We start from the raw sequence: 27,125 nt of genomic DNA on the forward strand, positions 1-27,125 counted from the left end.
ATGTTGCATGTCAGAAAGGCTATAGGAAATCAATACTCAAGCAACAGTCCAACAATGCAGAATCTTTGTCCCATGATCAAAAAACATTGTTGCCTTAGCTCCATTAATAAGACTAATGGGCACATGAGAGTTCAGCATCAATGCTAAAGACAGAAGGTGGAGTTTTCCTACAAGCTCTGTGTCATGTCTTCAGTTGATGATTTTATTGGAGAGAATGAACCTATTATCTGCAATAAAACTTGTTGAACCCTATGTCCTGTTGCCTCCTGAGGCCTTAGGAGTGTAAGGGCGAACCTATGGTACACATGCCGCAGGTGGCACATAGAGCCATGCTGCCCTATGTCAGCTCCAGAGCACAGGGGTGCACAAGTCAGCTGATTTTCAGCTTTGGGAAAGGCCGTTTTGCACTCCAAATGCTTCAGGGAAGCTTCCCTGAAGCCTTGGAGTACAAAAAAAAAATCTCCCAATGGACAAACCGGATGTTTGGAAAACACATTTCCATTTTGCCCATTGTGCTGTTTTTTTGTACTCTGGAGGGTTCAGGGAAGCTTCCCTGAAGCATCTGGAGTGTAATAAAGGGAACACTTAAACAACACAATATAACTCCAAGTAAATCAAACTTGGAGTAAATCAAACTGTCCACTTAGGAAGCAACACTGATTGACAATCAGTTTCACATGCTGTTGTACACATTCAACTTTGTACAGAACAAAGTATTCAAAGAGAATATTTCATTCATTCAGATCTAGGATGTTTATTTGAATGTCCCCTTTATTATTATTTTTTGAGCAGTATATTTGTATATAAATACCTTTGCAGAACCCCCTAAAAAGGGACAGAAATTAAAATAGAAGCTGTGGTAATAATAGTAGAAGTGGTGATGGGAAAAAAGGCACTTATTTTACACCGGTAAAGGTGTGGCAGAGATCTGGAAGGGGGAAAAAGAAGAGGCACAATTTTAAAGGTAAAAACAAGGAGACTGTGCTAGTTACAGGATAAGACAATAAATCAATTTACAAAGGTATATCATAGTCTAAATAAAGGATGGGAAGCCTGCTACCTTCGAAAAGGTATTGAAGTCCAGCTCTCACTATTGCTTATTAATGGCCGTGCTGGCTGGTATTGCCACAAATTATAGTTCAGCAACATTTGAGACTTTGAGACAGTTTCCAGACTAGGATTATGCAATCAGTAAATAGTTCAAAATTTCTGGCAGAGCTTTATATAGAAGAACAAGGAAGAGTCAATGATTAGAAGACTGCAGTAGTGAAGAGGCATAAGTTAGGTTTTGTTTTGTTTGTGTTGAAAAGCCAGGAATGGCTTTCACTGTGTTGAATAGTGAGGAATGGCATAATTTGGCAATGAATTGAATATAAATGTAAATAAGTGGGAGACATCAAATTGGCTTTGTGCCTGATTGACAGGATGGGTGGTGATGCTGTCAAGAAGATGAAAAGCAATAGAGGAAAAGAAGGATTGGAAGGGAAGATAAACAGTTCCATCACATCCTTTTCTAAACCTTCTGAAGGGATAAATGAGGACCTAGAACTAACCTTTAGGCACAAGTTTGCTAGGAGATTTCCAAGTTACAGTGTTTCAGGGAAGCACCAGATTTGGATTCTGGTCAGATTGATGCTGGAGGATGTTTTTCCATAGTCCTCCAAAAATTAAAATCAATGAGCTCCATCTGCTTGCATTATCTATTTCAAACAATGCCATAATAAATAGCAATTCCCCCTCTGCACCCACTTCTGATTATTAAGCAAACATTCCTCAGACAAATGCAGATATAATTTATTTGCTTACAAATTCAAATAATTTAATAGCACTCCTCTGACTGCTGAATTGCACCTACATAAAAACAAAGGCCTTAAAATATGCTCAAATAATGCTATTTATTATTAAGATAAAGAGCTGGTAATGATGCCTATGGATTACTTTGCAGTATTGTGAATTTCCAAGGGGCTATTGCCTAAGAATTTCTGCAGTTAAGAAGTTTTGTTCATGAATGTTAGGTCATAGCACACTTACCATGTAAGTACATTATTGAAGAAATGGGATTACTATCATTAGTTGGAAAGAAAGAAATCAGAAAGAAACTGGGGTGATAGTTTAGAATGACAGAGGGAATTTATTATCTCTTATGATTAAATTTAAAATGTAAGAAGTTTCTAAATATAAAAATGAATGAGAGGGGAGGATGAAAATTCACAAGCATAGGAAAATGGCAGATAAGTTATAATAAAAATAGTGATGGATCACATTAATGGTCCTTTTAATCCAACCCTCAATTTATGCAATGCTAAACTAGATGCCACAAAAAGAGTATAAAATAAGAGCAACAAATTTGGCCCCGATCTCATTTACAACCAATATGCACACCAAGACAACTAGACACAAGAACAGTTTTCCCCGAACACCATCACTCTACTAAACAAATAATTCCCTCAACACTGTCAGACTTATTACTAAATCTGTACTTCTATTCTACTAGTTTTTCTCATCATTCCTATCATCCTTTTCCTCCCACTTAGGACTGTATGACTGTAACCTGTTGCTTGTATCCTAAGATTTTTATTAATATTGATTGTTTCTTCATTGCTTATTTGACCCCTATGACAATCATTAAGTGTTGTACCACATGATTCTTGACAAATGTATCTTTTTCTTTTATGTACGCTGAGAGCATATGCACCAAGACAAATTCCTTGTGTGTCCAATCACACTTGGCCAATAAAATTCTATTCTATTCTATATTGTTTAATATTGGTAAAACAATATTATATAACAAATAATATAGGAAAAGAAGATGAGTTTATTTATTTATTTATTAGATTTGTATGCCGCCCCTCTCTGTAGACTCGGGGCGGCTCACAACAATTTACTTTTGTACCGTGTTTCCCCGATAGTAAGGCAGTGTCTTACTATCTTTTTACCCCCAAAAGCCCCACTGTGTCTTACTTTGGGGGTATGTCTTACATTGTCCCGGGCACCCGGGGCCGGCTCGTCTTCGGGCTTCGGCCCGGGCGAGGCCTCTTCTCCTCCGGGCGGGCGGCGTTAGGCGGCGTTGCGCGGCGTCGGGCCTGGCCTCCATCCCTCCTGCGCCACGGCGGGGCCGGTCCGCGATGTGCGTCCTGGGGGCGCCCGGCTGGCCGGCTCCGGAGGCTGCGGCTCCTCCCGCTGCTGCCCAACGCCGAGGATGCCCCGCGCCCAGCCCGGCTATGGCAGCAGGCAGGCAGGCAGCCCCAGGCGCGGTGGGGAGAGCAAAGGCGGCTTCGGCCCGGGCGAGGCCTCTTCTCCTCCGGGCGGGCGGCGTTAGGCGGCAGGCGCGGCTGCCTGGAGGAGAAGAGGCCTCGCCCGGGCCGAAGCCGCCTTTGCTCTCCCCGCCGCGCCTGGGGCTGCCTGCTCTCCCCGCCGCGCCAAAGCCGCCTTTGGTCTCCCCGCCGCGCCTGGGGCTGCCTGCCTGCCTGCTGCCGTAGCCGGGCTGGGCGCGGGGCATCCTCGGCATTGGGCAGCAGGCAGGCAGGCAGCCCCAGGCGCGGCGGGGAGAGCAAAGGCGGCTTCGGCCCGGGCGAGGCATCTTCTCCTCCGGGCGGGCGGCGTTAGGCGGCGTTGCGCGGCAGGCACGGCTGCCCGGAGGAGAAGAGGCCTCGCCCGGGCCGAAGCCGCCTTTGCTCTCCCCGCCGCGCCTGGGGCTGCCTGCCTGCCTGCTGCCCAATGCCGAGGATGCCCCGCGCCCAGCCCGGCTACGGCAGCAGGCAGGCAGGCAGCCCCAGGCGCGGCGGAGAGACCAAAGGCGGCTTCGGCGCGGCGGGGAGAGCAGGCAGCCCCAGGCGCGGCGGGGAGAGCAAAGGCGGCTTCGGCCCGGGCGAGGCATCTTCTCCTCCGGGCGGGCGGCGTTAGGCGGCGTTGCGCGGCAGGCGCGGCTGCCCGGAGGAGAAGAGGCCTCGCCCGGGCCGAAGCCGCCTTTGCTCTCCCCGCCACGCCTGGGGCTGCCTGCCTGCCTGCTGCCCAATGCCGAGGATGCCCCGCGCCCAGCCTGGCTACGGCAGCAGGCAGGCAGGCAGCCCCAGGCGCGGCAGAGAGACCAAAGGCGGCTTCGGCGCGGCGGGGAGAGCAGGCAGCCCCAGGCGCGGTGGGGAGAGCAAAGGCGGCGGCGGGAGTAGCGGACGCCTCCCTCGCTTTTAGTACCGTGTTTCCCCGAAAGTAAGACATATGTCTTACTTTCGGGGTATGACTTATATTAGCCGACCCCCCTGAAACCCCCCATATGTCTTACAATCGGGGGGGTCTTACTATCGGGGAAACACGGTATCTTAGATTTCCTATTAATATTTACATATTAGTAGAAAATCTAAGATACAAAAGTATCTTGAAGGCAGACCAAGTTTCTTCTGTCTCAGCTTTTCTCTAGATTTAACCCTGGTGCGCTGTTCAATAACACTATACACTTGAACAGTTCCCGGGTCTATTTGACCCGGACCAAAAATTGTTCATTTTAGGTACTTGTGTTTGGTCTTTTTGAAAACTTTTTTCACTTGAAAACTATTTTTAACATTTCTGCACACAATGAAATGAAAATTGAAATGAAAGAATTAATGCTTATATTTTTTATTTTGATCAGAAAAGCCCCCCCCCCTCTTTTTTGTGAAATTTATTTCCATTTGTAGATAGTTTTGCCTGCAAACAACGTACAATTTTACTAGATTTGGTGTGGAATTACTAGTTTGAACATTTCTGAACATAATGATATGAAAATTGAACTGAAAAGAATGATGCTTATTTGTTTATTTTGTACATAAATGTCCCCCCAAGCTGTGTTCACAATTATTTCAATTTATTTATTTGTTTGTTTGTTTGTTTGTTTGTTTGTTTGTTTATTTATTTGTTTGTTTGTTTGTTTGTTTGTTTGTTTGTTTGTTTGTTTGTTTATTTATCTATCTATCTATCTATCTATCTATCTATCTATCTATCTATCTATCTATCTATTTATTTATTTATTTATTTATTTATTTATTTATTTATTGGATTTGTATGCCGCCCCTCTCCGCAGACTCTGGGCGGCTAACAACAGTAATAAAACAGCATATAATAATAATCCAATACTAAAACAGTTAAAAACTCATTATTATAAAAACAAAACATACATACAGACATACCATGCATAAAATTGCAAAGGCCTAAGGGGAAAGAGTATCTCAATTCCCCCATGCCTGGCGGCAAAGGTGGGTTTTAAGCAGCTTATGATTGAGGAGGACGCCCAAGTTGCGGACCCTCTCTGAGGGGGTCAATGATTCTCCCCCCAGGGTAATGGACGGACAGATGGGATTGTCCCTGGGAGGCAAGACCCACAGCCACTCCGTCTTGTCTGGGTTGAGTTTATGCTGTTAATTTCAAAATTACATACTTGTTTTTAGTAAAATGGATTTATTGCATAAAATTAGTTGTCTGGCTATCATGTGCTTGCTTTTCAAAAGGATATTTCCAATATTTCTAGCCAAATCTTTATAAAAAGTGAAAAATGGCACACAGCAAGGCTGGGGGGGGGGGGCAATTTGTGAGCAAAATAAACAAATAAGCATCATTTTTTTCAGTTCATTTCTATTTTTCTTATGATCAGGAATGTTCAATTTAGTATATCAAAACTTTTGTGGGGAAATTCCTTAGAGATTTGTAGCAAAAAAACAAAAAACCTGACACAAAATGTTCAAAAAATGGGGGGGGGGCTTTTTGATCAAAATAAAAATATAAGCATCATTTTTTTCAGTTCAAGTTTCATATCATTATGTTCAGAAATGTTCAAACTAGTTTCCCAGTGAAAACAGTTTTCAAAAAGACCAAATTTATGTACCTATCTGACCTGGTCTCATATCAAATCAAAGAATGCCTCTCAATAAATGAATCGGATGCATATGACAGATTGAAAATTTTGGATGAATGGATTTTACCATGATAAAAGGATACAAATGAATTTATATTAGGCATAAATCTCTTCAAAGATCCAACACAGACCAATCCAAATGGATGGGAAAAGATATTTTTATTTCATTCTGGGTTTAGTGCCAGTCTGTTTTATGATTCTTCACAGCTTTAACCACAATAAGCTAAAGCCAAAACCCTAACAGCATCTCTTTCACTATCCAGGTGGGCTGTGGAAACAGCTCGTTCACAGATGCAAAAGAACACCTAAAGAAGCTTAGCAATGAATTTGCCATGCTGTTGTGTTCATCTGGCAACACAGAATGACAGGATAAATCCAAGCAATTCTGGTTACCATGATCCAAAGCCAGACTTCTGTATCAGAAGGTGGGAGAGCTGTATTGCCCATTGCAAAGATATTCCAGGGCAACATCTCCATCTCAATGCTACTGGTCCAATTCTCCCCATCACCAATCCTCTTTAGAGCCTGACTGACATTTTCTACCATGCTGACCCCCAGGTTTGTTTGCTTGGCAGGCTGAGCAGCTAAGTTTTGCAACTTTTTCATTTCATGGTCCAGCTTTCTTTGGTTCATATAGGCCCATGCCACCCAAAACCTCAAATCATCCATGTCATTTGTTAAACAAGTCACTAGGATAATGGTGCCTCACTGTAGGCCTTCCCTCTCACTCTGCTTGGTTTGATATTCCCTCCAGGAACAAAAGACCAGAGCTTGTCCTAAAAGCACCAGAGCACTCAGACAGTCCAGGGACTCCAGTTCTCTCATTTCTCTGTGATATTTTTACATTTCTGTTGGTCTGTAAGACCCTAGTCCAGTGATGGTGAACCTATAGCAGAGGTGCCACAGGTGGCACGCAGAACTATATCTGCTGACATGCAAGCCATTGCCCTCGTTCAGCTCCAATATGTATGTGTGTGCCAGCCAGCTGATTTTTGGCTCATATGGAGGTTCTGGGAGGGTGTTTTTGGCTTCCATAGAGCCTCCAGGGGGATGGGGGAGGGTGTTTTTACCCTCCCCTGGCTCCAGGAAAGCCTTTAGAGCCTGGGGAGGGCAAAACACAAGCCTACTGGGCCCACTAGAAGTTGGGAAACATGCCATTTCCCAACTCCAGAAGGCCTCCGGGGGAGCTGTTTTCGACCTCCCCAGGTATTGAATTATAGGTGTGGGCACTCACATATGCATGATAGCATGTGAGCATGCTCTTTCAGCACCCAAGGAAAAAAGGTTTGCCATCAATCTATCTTGCTGCACCCTTAACCTTAACCCAAAATGACAAGTATTTTTTTTAAAAAAAGAAGAGGGAAATCTCTTAATTGCCATTTCTTTGGGCTGATGCAATCTCCTTAGTTGCTACCACTCATCCAAGGCACAGTCAGCCCATTACAACATTGAATCTACAATTCACCCTCATCACTCTCCTTACATGCAACACTGCATATTTATTTATCTTTATTCTGTTTATCCAATTTATTTGTCACCCATCGTGATTAAGGTGAAAGTATCATCCATAACAACCCCAGAGGCAGCAAAAAAAGGCTACTAAATCTGCATAGCACTTTGCAACTTTGCAAAGCATTTCACAGCTATCTTATTCAATTTGCTGCTTCAGAGCAGGTCTTCATTTTGATTGCTGAATCTCTTCAGTCATTTCTCCGTAGTGGGCGTCTAAGGTCTCCTAGCTACCACTGAAATAATACAAAGTCTATCCTTATTATTCTCATTACTCTTTATTGGCACAGTACAGGCTGAAAACAAATCATAACTAGTTAAAAAAAAAAAAACATTTCATGAGAAGATTTCACAGAGTTGGAAAGATCTTGGATGTTATCAAGCCAATCTCAGAATCTGATAAAGCAACGACTGATGCTTTGTTGAATAAAAATTCACCCTTTCAAAACTTTATACAATTCAAATATCACTCATACTTCTTGAGCCTTTGAAGAGGGAATATGTATATGTATGCTTTTGAATCACTATTGAGTCTTGGTGATTTCCTGGCAATCCCTAAAGTTTTCTTGGCAGGGTTTTGAAACTGAATTGCCATTGCCTTCTTAATTCTCTTTGAGAGAGTGTGACTAGCCCAAGATCAGTCATCTGACTTTTTACCTATGGCCGAATAACAGGATAATAGTTGGAAAGTCAGCTAGTCCAACCCGCTACTCGAGCAGGAGACCCTATAACCATTTCAGACAAATGGTTGTTCAATTTCTTCTTTAAAACTCCCAGTGTTAGAGCACCCACAACTTCTGATGGCAGGCTGTTTCATTGGTTGATTTTTCTCACTGTCAGAAAATTGAATCTCTCCTTGATTAGTTTCCATCCATTGGGTGCTTTGGAAAATAAGTGATCCCCCACTCCTTTCTGGAACAGCCCCTCAAATATTGAAATACTGCTATCATGTCACCCCTGGTCCTTCACTTCACTAGATTAACCATGCCCAGGTCTTGCAAATGTTCTTCATATGTTTTAGCCTCTAGGCCCCTAATCATTTTTGTTGCTCTGCTCTGCATTCCTTTTAGAATCTCAACATTTTTTTTACAGTGTGGTGTTCAAAACTGGATGCATTATTCTAAATAAGCTTACTAAAGCTTTATAGAGGGGCTCTAGTCTCTCAATGATCTCAATTCAATCCCTCTGTTAATGCAATTTAGGATTGCATTGGTTTTTTTGGCAGAACTAAAATTTACAATCTCATAATTTCTAACCTGTGGCCTTAACATTATACCAAACTAGGTAACTTAACTATATAGCAACCAAAATAAGTACATCATTCATGAGAATTTCATAGAATTTGGATTCTTTTTCAGAAGACAAGTCAGAACTAAATTCTCTTTCAAAAACTGAAATAAATATTGGTAGAAAAATTGTAGGATAAATGTAGACTATCTCTTCAGAAGCTGCAAAGGATAGGATAGAATAGAATAGAATAGAATCCTTTTGCTACTGGTTCGCTCAGGGTTGTGCCATGTGCACACGCTCACAACAATCCAAGATGGTGGCGCCCGTGGAGACACTGACAGAATTGGCTTCATGAAATCATCGCCAAACTACTTACAGTTTTGAAGAACCAGTTCAAACCCATCTCTGAGACCATCTCAGTTTATTGTTGTAGGTAGTCCTTTTTATTTTTCTTTAAAACCATCAAAGTTTGAATAGCTGATACATGTTTTATACAATCCACTTAAAGAGGCTGGGAGAAGGTAATTTTTTTTTTTTAAAAAATGTTGTGTGTGTAGCTTAGTATGCAGTTCCAAAAACCGTCATTTTCAAGCAGCAATCCAATAACAACTCTGGTTTAAATGAGTTAGTTACAATACTTTCCTGTTTCTATTTGTAGCTGATGTGATATTGGGAGTTTTACCAACCTCTCCCTCAGATATTTTAGGCAGAGATTTTCCAGATTCCCATAAATTGTAAATCTAATTTATTTATTTATTTATTTATTTATTGGATTTGTATGCCGCCCCTCTCCGGAGAATCAGGGCAGCTAACAACAATAATAAGACAGCGTACAATAATAATCCAATAATAAAAACGATTAAAAACCCATTAATATAAAAACCAAACATACATACAGACATACCATGCATAAAATTGTAAAGGCCTAGGGGGAAAGAGTATATAGGGTAATGCTTCTAGGTGGCAACTCCCTAGAAAAACCTGAAGCAGTTCTACCTGATAAAGGGAACAGCAAGGAAGTAGAAACTCCCTGGATCTGGTATCTCAAAATGTAGAGCCAGCTTTGGCCTCTAAGTTAGACTTAGAACAAGTTAGCTCAAGTGAATTATGTGGTGAATTATATTGCATTGGAAAGCTCTATCTCTCTGATTCTGCAAGCATTGCAATGTATTTGAAGAGGAGCCAAATATATCACTATATTTGCACATGCTGTCGTTTCAAAATGAAACATTTCAATGCGAAGATCTATTTCCCCATTTCTATAGGCCCTTCAGAAGCATCAAGAAACCAGACAAGGAGAAATTGAAAGATCTGTATAATTACCTTAACCTCAGCTCTACAATTGGAAACAGATGCTTGGAAGCCATGAAACTCTGCACCTTGTTGCTTATGGGAAATGATACCCAAATGGGATTTTCATAGCAAGATACACTTGTCAATAATAACTAAAACTCAGTTTTATATTTTACTGCTGACTTGTCCTGTGTGAACCCATCCTTGTAGTCACAAATCTTTCTATAATGACTGTGTGTTTTTTATCATTTGGCTGGCGTATGCTCAGTGACTACGTAAAACTGACAGTTGAGGAAACTAAAATGGAAAATTGAGTGGGAAGAGGAATGGAGTATGGCTCACTGACTAGAACATTGAAAATTCTGCAGCTTTATTGAAGATCCTGCTTCTTTCAAAGAAATGACAGATTGAAGATTAAATTGATGAGCAAATTGTACCTGACAGCATCTGAACAGTTTGATATTCCAGAGCAGATGTAAGGAAGTGGTTTTGGCTTTCTAGCTGTTGCAGACTTCAGTGATTGCACTTTAACAACATCCATCACCATTGACTATGCTGGGCTGCTGACAGTATTAGTTTGGCAATATCTGCAGGACCAGCTCCTTTTATTTGTTTTAAAGCAGGAATGGAATGGAATGGAATGGAAAATAGAATGGAATAGGGAATGGAATAGAATAGAATAGAATAGAACAGAACAGAACAGAACAGAATATTCTTTATTGACCAAATACGATTAGACACACAAGGAATTTGTCTCTGGTGCATAAGCTCTCAGTATATATGCAAGCAACAAAGTCATAAATCATAACCATAAGATACAATCCTAAATCAGAAGTTACAATTAACAAAGTGATTAGTCATAAAGTATCAATAGGAGATGTTAATAGGAAAGATGGACAGAATAATTGCAACACTACAGGGATAGATATCCTTAAGCACTAAGACATTGCTGTGGGAATTACATGTTTAGCAGAGTGTTGGGATGAGTCTAGTTGTTTTTGCATGTCATGTTCTATAGCAGCATCCAGAGGGGAAGAATTTAAACAATTTATGTCTGAGATGCGAGGGGTCCATAGATATTTTCTCTGCCCTCTTTCTGGCTTGTGCAGTATACAGATCCTCTGCAGAATTACATTAAGCTTTTTGCCGACGATGTGAAACTTTTCAACACCACTGACAGCACACTTACTCTCCAAAAAGACCTGGACTTTGTTTCAGACTGGTCTAACACCTGGCAACTTCAAATATCAACCAACAAATGCTCTACCCTCCACATCGGCAAAAACAATCCAAACCATACATACGAACTGAATAAACAATCTCTCACTGCCAACCCACACTCAGTAAAAGACCTTAGAATACTAATATCGAATGACCTAAGTGCTAAAGCCCACTGCAACAATATCGCCAAAAAAGCTTCTAGAGTTGTTAACCTGATCCTACGCAGCTTCTGCTCAGGCAATCTCACACTACTCACAAGAGCCTACAAAACTTTTGCCAGACCCATCCTAGACTACTGCTCATCTGTCTGGAACCCATACCACATCTCAGACATCAACACCCTTGAAAATGTCCAAAGATATTTCACCAGAAGAGCCCTTCACTACTCCACTCGAAACAGAATATCCTACGAAAATAGACTAACAATCCTGGGCCTAGAAAGCCTAGAACTACGGCGCCTAAAACACGATTTGAGTATTGCCCACAAGATGATATGCTGCAACGTCCTACTGGTCAATGACTACTTCAGCTTCAACCGCAACAACACAAGAGCATGCAACAGATTCAAACTTAATACGAACCGCTCCAAACTTGACTGTAAAAATATGATTTCAACAATCGAATTATCGAAGCGTGGAACTCATTGCCGGACTCAATAGTGTCAACCCCTAACCCCCAACATTTCTCCCTTAGACTCTCCATGATTGACCTCTCCAGGTTCCTAAAAGGCCAGTAAGGGGCGTACATAAGTGCACTGGTGTGCCTTTCGTCCCCTGTCCAATTGTCTTTCCTTTCTCTCACTTATCATATGTATTTTCTTTCTTTCATATATCCTCTCCTCTAAGTTCACTTTTACCCTTATATATATTACTACATGTCTATTTTTCATCCTATGTATTTGTGTATTGGACAAATGAATAAATAAAATAAATAAATAATAAATAAAAATCTGGGATCAACATTTGGTCCCCACCTAGAGAACATAATTAAGTGCATAGCTTGATGGCAACCAAGAGTTATTCTAACTCCAAACATATCATATCACCCGTGACCATTTAGAGATCACAATGAGCAAATTGGAATTGCAATAGATAACAAAGGTTGCATTGCCTCCCACATAACCTCCTAAAAGGGAGAGAAATTCATTTAACTAGCCGTACCCAACCTATAATTTCACCACGTCCCCACTGCCTGAAAGACCAGACACCTTTATCTGTCTTCCCCCCTTGGGTGGCAGGCAGTAAATTTTTTCCATCTTTCAGTAAACATGTCACCTGCAACCATCACCTCAACCACATGGCTGTCAAAAAGATAGATTCCCTATACACTTTGTTTATCCCTCCCAGTTAGCTCTAGCTAGAAAGATCCAAAAATACATATAACCACATAATGACAGTATGTCTGGGCCAGTGGTTAAGAAACACACACCTGATCTTCTTAGTTATTATCAAATATAAAAGTGCAATGGTGGAAACATTTCCTCTGGCTGGCATATATAGTTATAACTTTCAGCAATCCTGATTTTCTTTTCAGATCTGTTTAAGTTCAGTGAATGTAGCATGCACTGAAGCTTTAGAGATTTATAGCACCAGTTTCATCACCTTCTACTAAAGGCAGCCCTTGTCCTTCCCAGAAAGTAGCAGAGTCAATTGCTGAGACACCCTAGACCAGGGGTTCCTAACCTTTTTTTTTTTTGCCAGCATCTCTAAAATCCTGATGCCTTCCCCCACCCACCCACCCCTTGGTGACATATAATTCTTACTATTCAAAAAAGTGAGCTCCTGCTCATGCAGAAGAAGCCTAAAAGACCTACTTGGTTTAAACAAGGCTTCAATTGCCCCCATTAAAAATATAATTTGTCCCCTGTGGGGTATGGGCCCCATGTTGGGAACTACTGCCCTAGACTGATCCAAAAGTAATTTCTTTCAAAAGGCAACTGGACTTTCTTGTTTTGCTTGAAGATGTCTCGCTGAAGAAGCTGCTTCAGTTATGACTGAGTGGTGGAGACTCAATCAGAACTGAAGAAGCTTCTTGGATGAGCATCAAAACATCTTCAAGCAAAACAAGAAAGTCCAGTTGCCTTCTGAAAGGAAGCACCTTTGGGACAACCATGGCTTGGATGACTGAGAATCACTACTGACCCTAAGCTGGTGTTGAGGGAAATTTATAACAGCAATCTAGTTCTGCTGGTTACTTCTATCAGATGCACATGCAGCCATTATACTTCAACTGGGAGAGACCCAGCAGATGGTCCTTTGGCAAGCAATCACTCAAATCTGGAACTCCCCTGGCCTTAAATATTTAATATATTTGTGCACTTAGTATCACTATAACTGAAAAACAGAAAATTACCATTCAAAACTGCCTAACTGTCCATAAATGTAGAAGCATGAATATTTCAATCAGTGACGCTGAGTCATGGGAAGGATGAAACCCAGTTAGCAATAAAATAAGTCAGGGTTAGCTTTAATACTAAGTAACCTTGGATCAATTTGGAGGTAAACTATTTCCCTTTATCATGCCATGGCATGTGATCATGGAAGTCAGTATTATCATGAAATTAACCAATATAAATTCAGATACAAAATCCAGAGATAGAAGCTTAGAACAAATGATGGAAAAAATAGGATTCCTTTTATTACCCACTTGATGTTGTGGTTCCTATATTAACCTCCATGTTTGTTTCAAAAATTGGCAAACAGAAATTAATGACAGCCAGCTACCCTCAGAAACACAGGCTGAGATACACTTGCAATCCAGTACAAATTCCTCTGTCAGATAATAACTAAAGGTAAATCTGAGTATTATATTGGCAGTTCTGTGTTAGCAAATACTTCAAAAGAAAAGGATTTAGGGGTAGTGATTTCTGACAGTCTCAAAATGTGTGAACAGTGCAGTCAGGCGGTAGGGAAAGCAAGTAGGATGCTTGGCTGCATAGCTACAGGTATAACAAGCAGGAAGAGGGAGATTATGATCCCGCTATATAGAATGCTGGTGAGACCACATTTGGAATACTGTGTTCAGTTCTGGAGACCTCATCTACACAAAGATATTGACAAAAGTGAACGGGTCCAAAGACGGGCTACAAGAATGGTGGAAGGTCTTAAGCATAAAACGTATCAGGAAAGACTTCATGAACTCAATCTGTATAGTCTGGAAGACAGAAGGAAAAGGGGGGACATGATCAAAACATTTAAATATATTAAAGGGTTAAATAAGGTCCAGGAGGGAAGTGTTTTTAATAGGAAAGTGAACACAAGAACAAGGGGACACAATCTGAAGTTAGTTGGGGGAAAGATCAAAAGCAACATGAGAAAATATTATTTTACTGAAAGAGTAGTAGATCCTTGGAACAAACTTCCAGCAGACGTGGTAGATAAATCCACAGTAACTGAATTTAAACATGCCTGGGATAAACATAGATCCATCCTAAGATAAAATACAGAAAATAGTATAAGGGCAGACTAGATGGACCATGAGGTCTTTTTCTGCCGTCAGACTTCTATGTTTCTATGTTTCTATAAGCATGTTCTATACCTTCTCTACTACGACTCTCCAATACTCATCAGAAACCTTTGCATGGTTCTATCCTATCCCCCTTTCCCTACTTACACCTTCTAATTCTTGGTAGAAGAGATGGAGTAGAAGTGTCAAGGCAGAACGGCATCTATCCTATGCCCATTTCAATGCATTCTGTAACAGTTCAAGCAGATAGCAAAATACTCCTAATTCAAATTCTTTCATTTGTATTCTACTGAGGGATGTGCGCAGAATTCCATAAGTGAAAACAGTGGGATTTTTTCCCCCTTTCTATAGAAAAATGCAAAATGAATTTTCAAATGGCATCAGGTTAGGGGATTTAACACGTTTCTCTAATTCTAGATAAATGAGCTCTGCAAATATTAATTTATAACTTTTTGGAAGACTCAAAGACCTGCTTTCTAAGAGCCAGTTTAGTGTAATGGTTGAAGTGCTGGAGCAGAAACTGGAAGACAATAAATTCTAATCCACCCTGAGGAATGGAAGCCAGCTGGCTGACTTTGGATGAGGCACTTTCTCTGTCTGATCCAGCTCATAGGATCCTTGTGACAGAGAAAATAGGAGGAGGGAACATTGTATATGCTATGTTGAGTTTTACAAATAAAGGTGGGGTACAAATAATTGCTTTCTTTTCCTATCAGTGCACTAACTCTTCCAATGAAACCAGAGCAATGTTTTAAATTTCAGAGATAAATATTTTAAAAAGAAGACGCATTCAAAATGTATGGGAGAGGGAACCAACTATCCATTAATGGAGTTGGATCTTGATTTTAAAAAAATCAGTGCTATATTTTTTAAAAAGCAACTATATTTTCTTCTTATTGTTGTTTTCTTTGAAAATGTTTTGCTTCTCATCCAAGAATTCTGAACGTAAAAAACACCAAGAAAGTCCAGTTGCCCTTTGTAAAGCACCTTTGGCACAACCATGTCTTGGATGATTGAGGGTCTCCATAGAGATCCTCTAAAAGAGCAGACTCACCCATTCCAAAGCTTTAAAAAATGGCTTATTTTTTTTCCTGTGAACTCCACAACATAAGAGTATGTACGTACGTACATACGCACGTACGTACGTACATACGTATGTACGTATGTATGTATCTACCTACCTACCTACCTATCTATTTATCTATCTATCTATTTATACTTGTATGCCACTCAATCCCGAAGGACCCAGGGTGGCTTACAACAATAAAACAATAAATTAGTATAAAACCAATTTTACAACATTAATAGTATAAAACCCTAAAATCAATCCCTACAATCATACCGTATCACGCATCCCAATCAAAACTTATGTAGGCTGGAGTTAAAGATGTTAGTTCTCACGGGCTCCAGGCCTGCTGGCAAAGCCAGGTCTTCAGGGAAAGCCTGTAGGGTGGGAGCAATATGGACCGTGGAGGATACTTGGTTCCAAAGATCCGGGGCTGACACAGAGAAGGCCCTCCTCCACAGGCCCATCAACTGATACTACTTAGTCAATGGGACCCTGTGGGCAGGAGATGGTCCTGTAATAATCTTGCCCTAAATAATGACTGGTTGTTGATTCTTACGTACCAAACTGAATCTTAAGAACTACCAAAAAAATGGGAATTATCTCTGGATGAGCAGAGGTGCAATCAAATAATGTACATAAACTGCACTAAAATGAGGCTTTCACAGTACTGTATGTACAATGAACTGCCACAGAATTTTATGTTTTGGGGAATAGAATAGAATAGAATACAATGGAATTCAATAGAATAGAATTCAATTCTTTATTGGCCAAGTGTGATCGGACACACAAGGAATTTGTCTTTGGTGCATATGCTCTCAGTGTACATAAAAGAAAATATATAAGGGCTCTATGAGGGCATCAGAGATATATAAGGGCTCTATGAGGGCATCAGAGGAGTAGATAAAATATTATTCCCTTAATAACATATGTTGGCTTTGTTTATAATGGGCTTACAATAAAGATGAAGTTGAGCATGAAAGGTCTCCTATCTTGTATTCCATCTGTCTTTTTTTATATATCCTTACAAGATGTGCAGATTTGACATTCAAGCAGCTGCTCTGATATCTGACTCTGTTGGATCAAGAGAGGCGGTAATAGAAGCAATGGTCAAGATTAGTTTTACCTGTCCCTCTTGGTCTTTCTGTTTTGTCCTCTGATCTACTGTGGCACTCATCAATTCCACAGAGGCTCAGTGTCTGGCAAGGAGGGTGAATAAATGTGACAACACAGAGATAAAGAAGCAGTCCCAGTCACTTTCTTTAATCCTGGCTGGAAGATTTATTATCATTTACATGGCAGCTGATTTCTCTGGGGTTTGTTTTTACCCACTCCTTCCTTTTAACAACAATTCTGCATTGTGCTTCCCATGTGGCTAGATGTTTTTTATGGAATGAAATATTTTAATTGTTGCTTGAGGCAAAAGGTGTCCAGCACCAAGGTTTCAGTCACTTCACATCAGAAACAGGCTTTCCATCAGCTTTGGCAGCCGAAGGAAGATGAACAAATATATTCATTCACCCATGAGACATGTATCTCATGTCTCTTGTCAGGATTAACTCTACTCATGCACTTAGGGGGACTACTTTCTCATCCCCTATTTATTTTTAGGAACTCAATTCCATTCTAGTCCTTATGCCAGGTTCAAACAATGGTGGCCCAGCTTTATAATGCATTCTCCCACCTTCCTGAACCACGCTGCTAAGAAAGAATTGCTGAGAAAACAGTAGCTGAAAACAATGAAGTTGGGATTCCAATGTCATAATGCAAATTATAAGTAAATGAAGAAACCTTGTATATTGTGAAAAGGAAAGATGATGGTAAATAATTAAAAGGGAACTAATGTACAGTCAGGGATATGTGTAAAATGAAAGCAGGATACAAAAAAAAAAAAAAGGATAGCAGAAATTGCTCAAGGAAATTAGACTGGACCAAGTGGGTCACTTGACTTAATGTGTGTTTGTTCCTATTTAATAATTATAAACCGAGTAGGCATTTGGTTGCTTCATAGGCTAAGTCCTCCCAAGTTCTATCAAGTCTTTAGTAGGCATATTTATTTGTGAACAATGCCTTCTGCTCTTAAGCTCAGGGAATCATATCCTAAAATGTAGTTCTTAATCTACTGGCCCACTCCCAAATGAGTCTATTGGTGCTCATGGGCTTTATTGATTGATTTAATTTATACAAATATATGCTTTGCTTGCCAGACGCTCAAAAATGTATAATTAAAAATGATAATTAAGAAGTTCTCATAAAAGCAAGGAACACAGGGACAGAAACAAAACAAAGCAGCTATAAAAATCTGAGGGCAGCATTAACATTAACACCGAGGAGCATTAAAATATCATACAGGGTTAATGATCTTTACTCGTGTCTAACAAAATAATAAAGGAGATGATCTTAAGAACTGCCATCTCCCACTTAATGTCTACCAAATGTGTGGGATCTCAATTCTCAAACAATTGCTCTTTGGGAGTTTTTTTAAGTTCTGGTCCCAACAGACCTGAAGATATCAAGCAAGGGAAGACTGCTGGAAATGGGGGAGGAGACACACAAAGGCCCATTCTCTGCCAAATCTCTTATTCTGCCTCTGTCCTTGATTCCACCAGTACAAATCACATTTTCCAAATCTAAGATCCTATACTAGCTACTCCAGGTATGCCCTTTTCTATCCAATTCAAAAAAAAAATCTCAATGATTCATAGAAAGGACGCAGTTAGTGTTAGCAAATATTGTGTTTCTTAGACACATTACTGTCATGATCCCTTTTGTCATGCTGACTCAGAATGGTAGTATAACATTTTTATTGTGCTGTACGGAAATTATGAAAGAGTAACACATTTTGAAGGGCAACAAACTGACTATGTTACCCCTCTTTATGGTTTGCACGTGGGCCCAATATTATATGAAACTAAGAATGGCAGAAATTAATATACCTGTTCAGATCGAATCAGAAAGGATTATCCTGATTCATAGCTCAATCATTTCTCTATTATGTTTCACCCACAAATAAAGCATCATTCCAGCCTATCTGCTTTCTGCTATTACCAGAGCTTCTGATCTTAGCCACCAGCAACTTTCCATTCACTCTACTATTATCCAGGCAATTGACTTGACATTATGAAAAATTTGACAGTATGTTCTGACAGTCACCTCAGAGAATTCAATTCACATGCCCAATGCATGCAAAGAAACTAGTATCTCTAAATGAAACCAGTAACGCCCAAAATGAGGACTAACAAAGATCAAATTAATGGCCACGTTTTAATTAAATAATGATGTTCTTTTAGGTTATAACACGAATAGAGCCAACAACCATCCAATCAGATTGTCCAGCCCTCCCCATTCTCTGGAAACAAACAAACCAAAGATCCTTGCTCCCAAATATATCCATATTTAAAATGTCTTACTTGTACACTTTTTGATAGCACTTCCTTTCTTGAGAGCATGGCGACTTAGCTTGCAGTGAAAGTTATCCTCCCAAAATTCAGCAAACCAAATGTTCCGGCGATTATTGTCCAGTGTCCTACTAGAGAAATAGCGATCAAAACCTAATGAGGGAAACAGATAATAAACACATTGAAACCAAAATAAACAGGGTCAACTACATGAGGGTAGACAGTAGACCTTAAAGGATAAAAGGGAATTTTAGCTATTGAAATACCATAATTTTTTTTTTTTAAATCATTATTAGAAGTTAGTTTTGAAATATTTTGAGGTTTATTGTTAGTATTTATTGGATATCAAAGAGCCTAAAAGATTTCAAAGGCATTTTCAACACAATTACCAGTAGACCAACAACTAAATGTGTTAACTTGCATCATAGGTTCAAACATGATAGTGGGGAAGCCAGCTATTTTTGTTGTTTTTTTCTGAAAGGAGAAAAAAAAGTTATAGATCCCAGCTCACTCAATTATAACATTTAGTGCTACTTTGCTAATTGAAAATAGTTTGGATAGTGGCATTGGCAGTAAGCATGATGATGTAAAATTAAGAACATGGATTTGGAAGCATCACAGTGCAAATTCTGCACAGATGTTGTGATAATGTGCAATCTTTGTGTGAAGAAGTTATCAAAGCTTTTTATGGACACTATTGCTGATGCCACTCAATACTTTAGATTCCAAATCTCACAACTACTTGCCATTGGCTAAGGTAGCTGGAACTGAATTGAAATCTAAAATATTTGGAGGCACCAAGCTGTGTACCTCTGCTTCAGCTGCATCACGTGTATATGGTTTCAGAAAATGTTTTTAAAATCTGAAAAATCAGTGCTGAAACAAATGGAATAAATAAAAATATTTACAAGTAATATGCTTAAATTGTTTTATTTTAATATGCACAGATATGCACTTCAGTTTAATGATCTGTCATGTCAAAAATGCATCATAGCCCAGCCCATCATATTATTCCATGCCTATAGCTCTTTCCCATTTCTGATATAAACAATTCTTACTTTAACAAATTTAAATGTATAGCAAGCATGTACTCAGTATATATTACATTGTATCTTAACAGCTTTCTCAATTCTCTTGTTCAGCTATAGAACCCTTTAAGGTATTCTTCTTACTTTTTGCTTCTCAATTTTGAATCTTTGCCTTTAAAAAAAACAAATTATTAAATTTATATGCTGCTCAACTACAAGTTGAAAATTGTTAAAAACAATTAAAAACAAAGAAACAGTCATTCAACAAAAACAATGCACAATAAAATCAACACAGATGGCAGAGACAACGAATGGTTGTCGAGAATGTTCATCATCCTTATTGCCTCAAGATAATCCCTAATATATACTTTGAGTCTTCTTCCAGTGGTGAACCTGATACTCTTTCAAGTACATTATGTTGCACAGGCGCACAGGTAGAAACCCCATATGAGTGACATAAACCAAGGCCTCACTCATTCCAGGCAGCACATAGAGCCTGACGCAAACAACCCACCAGATCCTCAGAGAAAACCTTAAGCTCTCTCTGGAATTTCATTGGGTCCATCATTCACCTGGGTCAAGCTAATTGAACAGGCCCTATTTTCCCACAGGGATGAGTAGCACAGTAAACCAAAAGGCAACTAGAGAGTGATCTAATGTCCCTCTCTTCCAGATTAGACCTCATCTAGCTTGCAGCGTCCAGTATTTGTTGGGCTATTGATTACCTAGGAAAGGTCCCAGTTGGACAGACCACAAACTACTAAGATGTCCCAGATTCAATATCACATGGTAGTAACGTTAAATCCCTAAAGACCAATGGCCCAAAGTTGGCCAAAAGTTATGTATTTGTGGGGGAAATTAATTTATATTTGCATTATCACATAGATAAGCATGAAATTAACACTCTGATCTTCATTCATAATGTCTCCATTGAAGGGTCATAGGCTTTCTTATCAGAAAAGAGTTTTCATTTGACTTATGTTGTTCACACTTTTCAGAATACAGCATTTTGTTGATTTGGAATTATAAGCTATTTTAGACAGTTCTTTTCATTACATCAAAGGAGACAAGCAATGTACATTGAATTTCTTTAGCAAATGATCAGCTAAATGATCGGCTTGGAAATTCTCTGATGTAAAAGCAGATCAAACTTCAGTGTTAAAGATTATTGAAAGTATTGGTGTTAGTGGTCTGCAGCAGATTCATCCTATTGATGAATCATTGATCAACTCTCATCAACTCATGCCAGACCATGTCTGGCTGGGAATTATGAACAGTCAACTGAAACATATAGAAGACACTGAGTTGCCTTCTCTGGTGATTAATAGGGCAGCTGGTCAAAATCTGATTCAAATTTGAAATTCATTTGACAAGTTGATTTAAATCATCAAAGCCTTTGGGTGATTTGTCAATACTCCTCATGCCTAGAAATCCAAGTAATGTCTGGATTAATTCACCAGCAGCTGATCTGCTACGCACCAGACCTATTTGACAATTATGATCTGAAGATTCAGTAAAAAGATTGAATTGCCACTGGAGTGAAGCTTCACACGGTACTCAATGGTAAGTATATTTTTAATCTACTTATCTAGACAGCATCAAGAGTCTAACAATGCCAGACTTAGCTCACAGCCTCAATTAAATTTCTTGATGGGTCATTCATTAGAAAGGAAAGAACTGTCGAGTACCATAAACCCATTAAAAAGACTTCATTCAATTAATCAGGCTATGCCTTAGGGAGAGAGTCATAAAGTCACCATCTTTAGTGAATGTATTTCAACCCCTTCTGAGAGTCATTTTACACTAAATAAATTAATCCATGTTTAGCATCATTAAAATTAAGCTTTTGCTATTGGATTACAGCAGCATATCTTTATGTAGTCATAGGATTAGATTAGATTTATTGGATTTATATGCCGCCCCTTTCCGCAAACTCGGGGCGGCTCACAACAATAATAAAAACAGTACATAATAATAAATCCAATGCCCACCAATCTAATTACAGTTTAAAATTAATAAATTCATAAAACAATCCCAATGTATATAAAAACAGACACACAGTCAATCAATCAATGGCAAAACAACATGGGCAAGGGGGAGATGTTTAGTTCCCCCATGCCTGACGGCAGAGATGGGTCTTAAGGAGTTTACGAAAGGCAGGGAGGGTGGGGGCAATCCTAATCTCAGGGGGGAGCTGGTTCCAGAGGGTCGGCCCCCCCACAGAGAAGGCTCTTCCCCTGGGTCCCGCCAGACGGCATTGTTTGGTTGACGGGACCCGGAGAAGGCCGACTCTGTGGGACCTAACCGGTCGCTGGGATTCGTGCAGCAGGAGGCGGTCCCGAAGATATTCTGGTCCGGTGCCATGAAGGGCTTTGTAGGTCATAACCAACACTTTGAATTGTGACCGGAAACTGATTGGCAACCAATGCAGACTGCGGAGTGTTGGAGTGATATGGGCATACTTAGAGACACCCATAATTGCTCTCGCAGCTGCATTCTGCATGATCTGAAGTTTCCGAACACTTTTCAAAGTTCCCACATCCATTATCAAAAATGTATTTACGTATGTATGCATGCACTTATTTGTTTATTTGTTTGTTTGTTTGTTTTTCTGTCTGTCTATCTGTTTGTTTGTTTGTTTGTTTGTTTGTTTATTTATTTATTTATTTATTTATTTATATGCTGCTCCTCTCTGAGGACTTGGGGCAGTTTACAGCATATAAAAACAATACAAAATATCCTAAATCCAAATTAAACTAAAACTAACAATCTAAACCCCCAATTTATTAAAAAGCTAGTCACTCTCTTTCTAACAAACAAAATATATGTTCATTCATCAGCAGGGGCTGATGTCTAAGGTCCCCAGGCTGTCGGCACAAGTGAGTCTTCAGACTCTTGCAGAAGGCAAGGAGGGTGGGGGCAGTATGAATCTCTGGGGGGAGCTGATTCCAGAGGGCTGGAGCCCCCACACAGAAGGCTCTTCCCCAAGGCCCTGTTAAGCAACACTGTCTAGTTGACGGGACCTGGAGAAGACCGACTCTGTGGGACCTAATTGGTCGATGTGGCTCATGTGGCAGATATGCTTTCAGGCTGCTGATATTCTTTGCTTCATGGACAACTGATTTCAGACCATGCCATTTATTTTCACATGAATATGAGGATGAAGGAAGTTTGATTTATGTCCATATGTACTTGCTTTTTAAATTTATAGCAGTTTCAAATGAAAGCTGTTATTTTTCGGGATTCTCCCCACTTCCACCATAAATAATTTTCCCTTCTTTAAAAAAAAGTATAATCATGGGTTGATTATTTTTATTGCATGCATATTTCACTATTTTTTTTACAAAACTCTCAGTTTGGCTGATACCTTAATATTTTATTGTCTTAACAGTGTGCAAGCTGAGTTTTATAAGATACATAGCAAATCCTGGGGGTGGAGTAAAAAGAGGAATCAGCCTAGACTCCTTATGTAACCGCAAATGTACTAAGTCTAACCCCCTTTGAGTGCTGTTGACCTTTAGCTAACTCTAACCAGGTTAGGGTTAGAATTAGTTAAGAAGATTCCTCGGCTTTTAGCAATAGATCAGCTTAATTGAACCTTCACATGTGGACCTGGTCTTTCACACCTGACAATAACTGACCCAAGTAACCCTGTGACCTTTATGGTTGAATATAGGTTTCTATTCAGGTTTTCTCCTGTGTGATTTCAACATCTTAAGTACTACTCCAGATAAAGGTCTCCATTTTTATCATAAAAAACTAAGATGTAATCACTTAAGAATTGTATGCAGCTATTGAAGTTTACATTGAGGAAAACAACAACAACAACAACAACAACAACAACAACAACAGAATTGGAAGGGACCTTGGAGGTCTTCTAGTCCAACTCCTAGATCTATATCTACCACCTAGATATACATGGTATGCTTGTGTGTGTGTATGTTAGTATAGGGGTTTTTTAAATTTTTGAAATATTTTAATTAATTGGATTATGTATTGGATTGTTTTTTCACTTGTTGTGAGCCGCCCCGAGTCTTCGGAGAGGGGCGGCATACAAATCCAAATAATAAAAAATAAATAAAAATAAATAAACTCCCTGCTTATGCAGGAAACCCTACACTACTTCAGACAAATGGTTATCCAACATTTTCTTTAAAACTTCCAGACAACTTCTGGAGGCAAGCTGTTCCGTTGATTAATTGGAACTGATTCTAACTGTCAGGAAATTTCTCCTTAAGTCTGAGTTGCTTCTCTCCTTGTTTAGTTTCCACCCATTGCTTCTTGTTCTACCCTCAGGTGCTTTGGAGAATAGTTTGACTCCCTCTTCTTTGTGGCAACCTCTGGAACACTGCTATCATGTCTCCCCTAGTCCTTCTTTTCCTTAAACTAGACATATCCAGTTCCTGCAACTGTTCTTTACATGTTTTAAATATGTCTGAAAGAGCAGAGACACATTGCAACAGAGATCTCAGACTGGAACATAGATGCTAACCTGCAAAATCTTTTTGTATCAAAGACAGATGCTGAGATAACCCATTTGTACTCTGGGTGGCGAACTCCTCATAAATAAGCTGCAGAAATGGACGCTTTTGCAGTCAACTTGGGAATTGAGCAGCCAGAAGTCCTGGAATTCCACCTACATTCATAACTGCAGTTTAACCTATATGGAAATTAAGCCTGCCATCCTCATTTCTTAATCACTTTATGAAATAATTAATCTGTAAATATAGAGGAGTTTCTTTTTGCAGCAAAGATAATATTCCTCTTGGTTAATTAAACCTTCTTTCGGGATTATAAAAATCAAAAGAGACTTTAAGGATTTAAAGATTTGAGAATTTTCTTGCAAGAAAAGCTTAAATAAAGAGAACATTTAATGTTTTCACATTTAACCTTAAATGTGAATGACATGAAGGGACATTTGATCATCCTTGATGGACATGTAAAACAGCCAGAAAATTTTGAATACAAATGCATATAATAATTCAAAAGATATATTATCTGTTGAAACCAGAGGCTTTTCTTTGAGGATAATTGAAAGACAGCTGGAAAAAAATAATGAAACTATTGTTTCTAGGCTCAAAGAGGAAGTGTCAGACGTGTTTAGGAGGGCCCTTGATTTGATTTATCTTGTGTCCACTGTATTTTTCCCTCAATTGAGGAACTGTCTTATACAGCGGTCCCCAAACTACGGCCCGCGGGCCGGATGCGGCCCGCTGAGGTCATTTACCCGGCCCGTGGCAGCGTACGAGATTTTACCATCTATAATATACTAAGTTCCGAATGTCCTCTCCACTCTGCTGCCGAGCGTCTGGCGGCGGCAAGGAAGAGGAAAGCCAGGAGGGCGGGGAGGAAAGCACCCTATGGCAGAGCAGCAACAGTTCCTCTGAGAAAGAAATTGGCCAATTGCTTTCCTCCCCGCCCCCTGGCTTTCCGCCTCCTCCTCCTCCAGACGCTCAGCTGCAGACCGTCTTTGTCCCTCCAGTGCCGCTTTTTTGCTTTTTTTTTTTTTTTGCACCGGTGAGGTTTGCGCGCGCTTGGGCACTTTTGGCGTGTGGGGGTCTGCTGCGGAGAGAGAGAGAGAGAGAGAAAGAGGGAGACATAGAAAGGGAGTGTGAGAGAGAAATAACGCAAGAAAGAGAGGGAGAGAGAGCGCGGGAGAGTGCTGCTTTTTTGCTTCTTCGCTGCCCGCGGGGAGCCTGGAAGCCCTGCAAGAGCGTCTGGAGGGGGCAGTAAACAAGACCGGCGGTGGCGGGCTCATGAGCCGGTCTTGTTTACTGCCCCCTCCAGACGCTCTTGCAGGGCTTCCAGGCTCCCCGCGGGCAGTGAAGAAGCAAAAAAGCAGCACTCTCCCGCTCTCTCTCTCCCTCACCGGTGCAAAAAAAAACCGAACGGAGGCGGCGGCGGCGAGCTCAAGGAACCAAGAACCGGTCTTTCTCCGCGCTGAATTGTTGCAGCTTCTGAGGCCGCATCCGCCTCCAGGCGAAGGGATCTCCTCGGTGGGCGGCCTCGGTCCGAAAAGGACCGGCTGTTGGTCCCTTGGCGGAGGCAGAGGTGGCCTCAGAGGCTGCAACAATTCAGCGCGGAGAAAGACCGGCTCTTGGTTCCTTGAGCTCGCCGCCGCCTCCGTTCGGGCGAAGGGATCTCCTTGGTGGGCGGCGGCGGCTGCAGCTTCAAGAGACCAACACTCGGTCCTCGTTGAGCTGAGCTTCCTTTGGCTTCCTTCGAGGCGGCAGGTGAGCTTTGCAGCTTTGCATCGAAGGAAGCCAAAGGAAGCTCAGCTTGGGGGCGGGCCTGAAGCAGCCACCGCCGCCTACTCCGCCCCGGGCTTCGGCTGCACTGGGCAGCTCTGGCGGGCGCGGGGCAGCAGGGCAAGCCGCGAAGGTGGCGCCGCCAAATGTGGGTCGAGCGGGGGGGGCACTAAGCAGTAGCCGTAAGGTGGCGGTGGGGCGGTTGGCTGCAAGGCACCGGCGCCGGCGGCTTGATGTGTTACGTACATTGCTGGCGCTGCGCTGGACATGGGGCTGGCACCTCCGTCCCGGCCCAGCCAGCGGGCCAGTGCCATCCCTGTGCCCAGGCCCAGCGCAGCGCCAGCAATGTACTGCGACCCGACGTTGGTGCCACTGTCTTGGAGCTTCTGCTTGCAGCCGACTGGCTCGCGGCGCGTTGCAGGGCAGAAAAAAAAAGAAGAGAGGAAGGAAGAGAGAAGAAAAGGAGAGAGAGAGAGAAGGAAAGCATGAGAGAGAGGGAGAGAAAACAAGTGAGGGGGAGGGAATGTGAGAGAGAGAAAGAGAAAAATGAGAAAATGATGGAGGGAAAGAACGAGGGAGAGGGAAACAAAACAAATGAGACAGAAGGAAAAAAAGGGAGAGGGAAGAGAGAAGTGGAAAGGAGGGAAGGAGGGAGGGAGGGAAAGAAGAAGAAATGGAGGGAACAAGGAAGGAAGGAAGAATGAAATGAATTGAGGGGTGGAGGAAGGAAGGACTTTTTTGGGGGGGGGCGGTGTAAATTTTTTTAAAAAATTCTCTCAACGTACA

At 40.9% G+C, this 27,125-nt stretch overlaps 1 protein-coding gene across 1 annotated transcript in view; it reads right to left on the reverse strand.

Moving 5' to 3' along the window:
* Nucleotides 1-27,125, reverse strand: part of GRM4 (glutamate metabotropic receptor 4) — a 412,871-nt gene that overhangs the window by 103,924 nt on the left and 281,822 nt on the right. Inside the window, exon 5 of the mRNA XM_070748521.1 lies at nucleotides 19,076-19,216. Coding sequence (XP_070604622.1) covers nucleotides 19,076-19,216 — 141 coding nt within the window. The remainder of the gene's footprint in view (nucleotides 1-19,075; nucleotides 19,217-27,125) is intronic.

Source organism: Erythrolamprus reginae, chromosome 3 (assembly GCF_031021105.1).
Source record: "Erythrolamprus reginae isolate rEryReg1 chromosome 3, rEryReg1.hap1, whole genome shotgun sequence".
Lineage (NCBI taxonomy): Eukaryota > Metazoa > Chordata > Lepidosauria > Squamata > Dipsadidae > Erythrolamprus > Erythrolamprus reginae.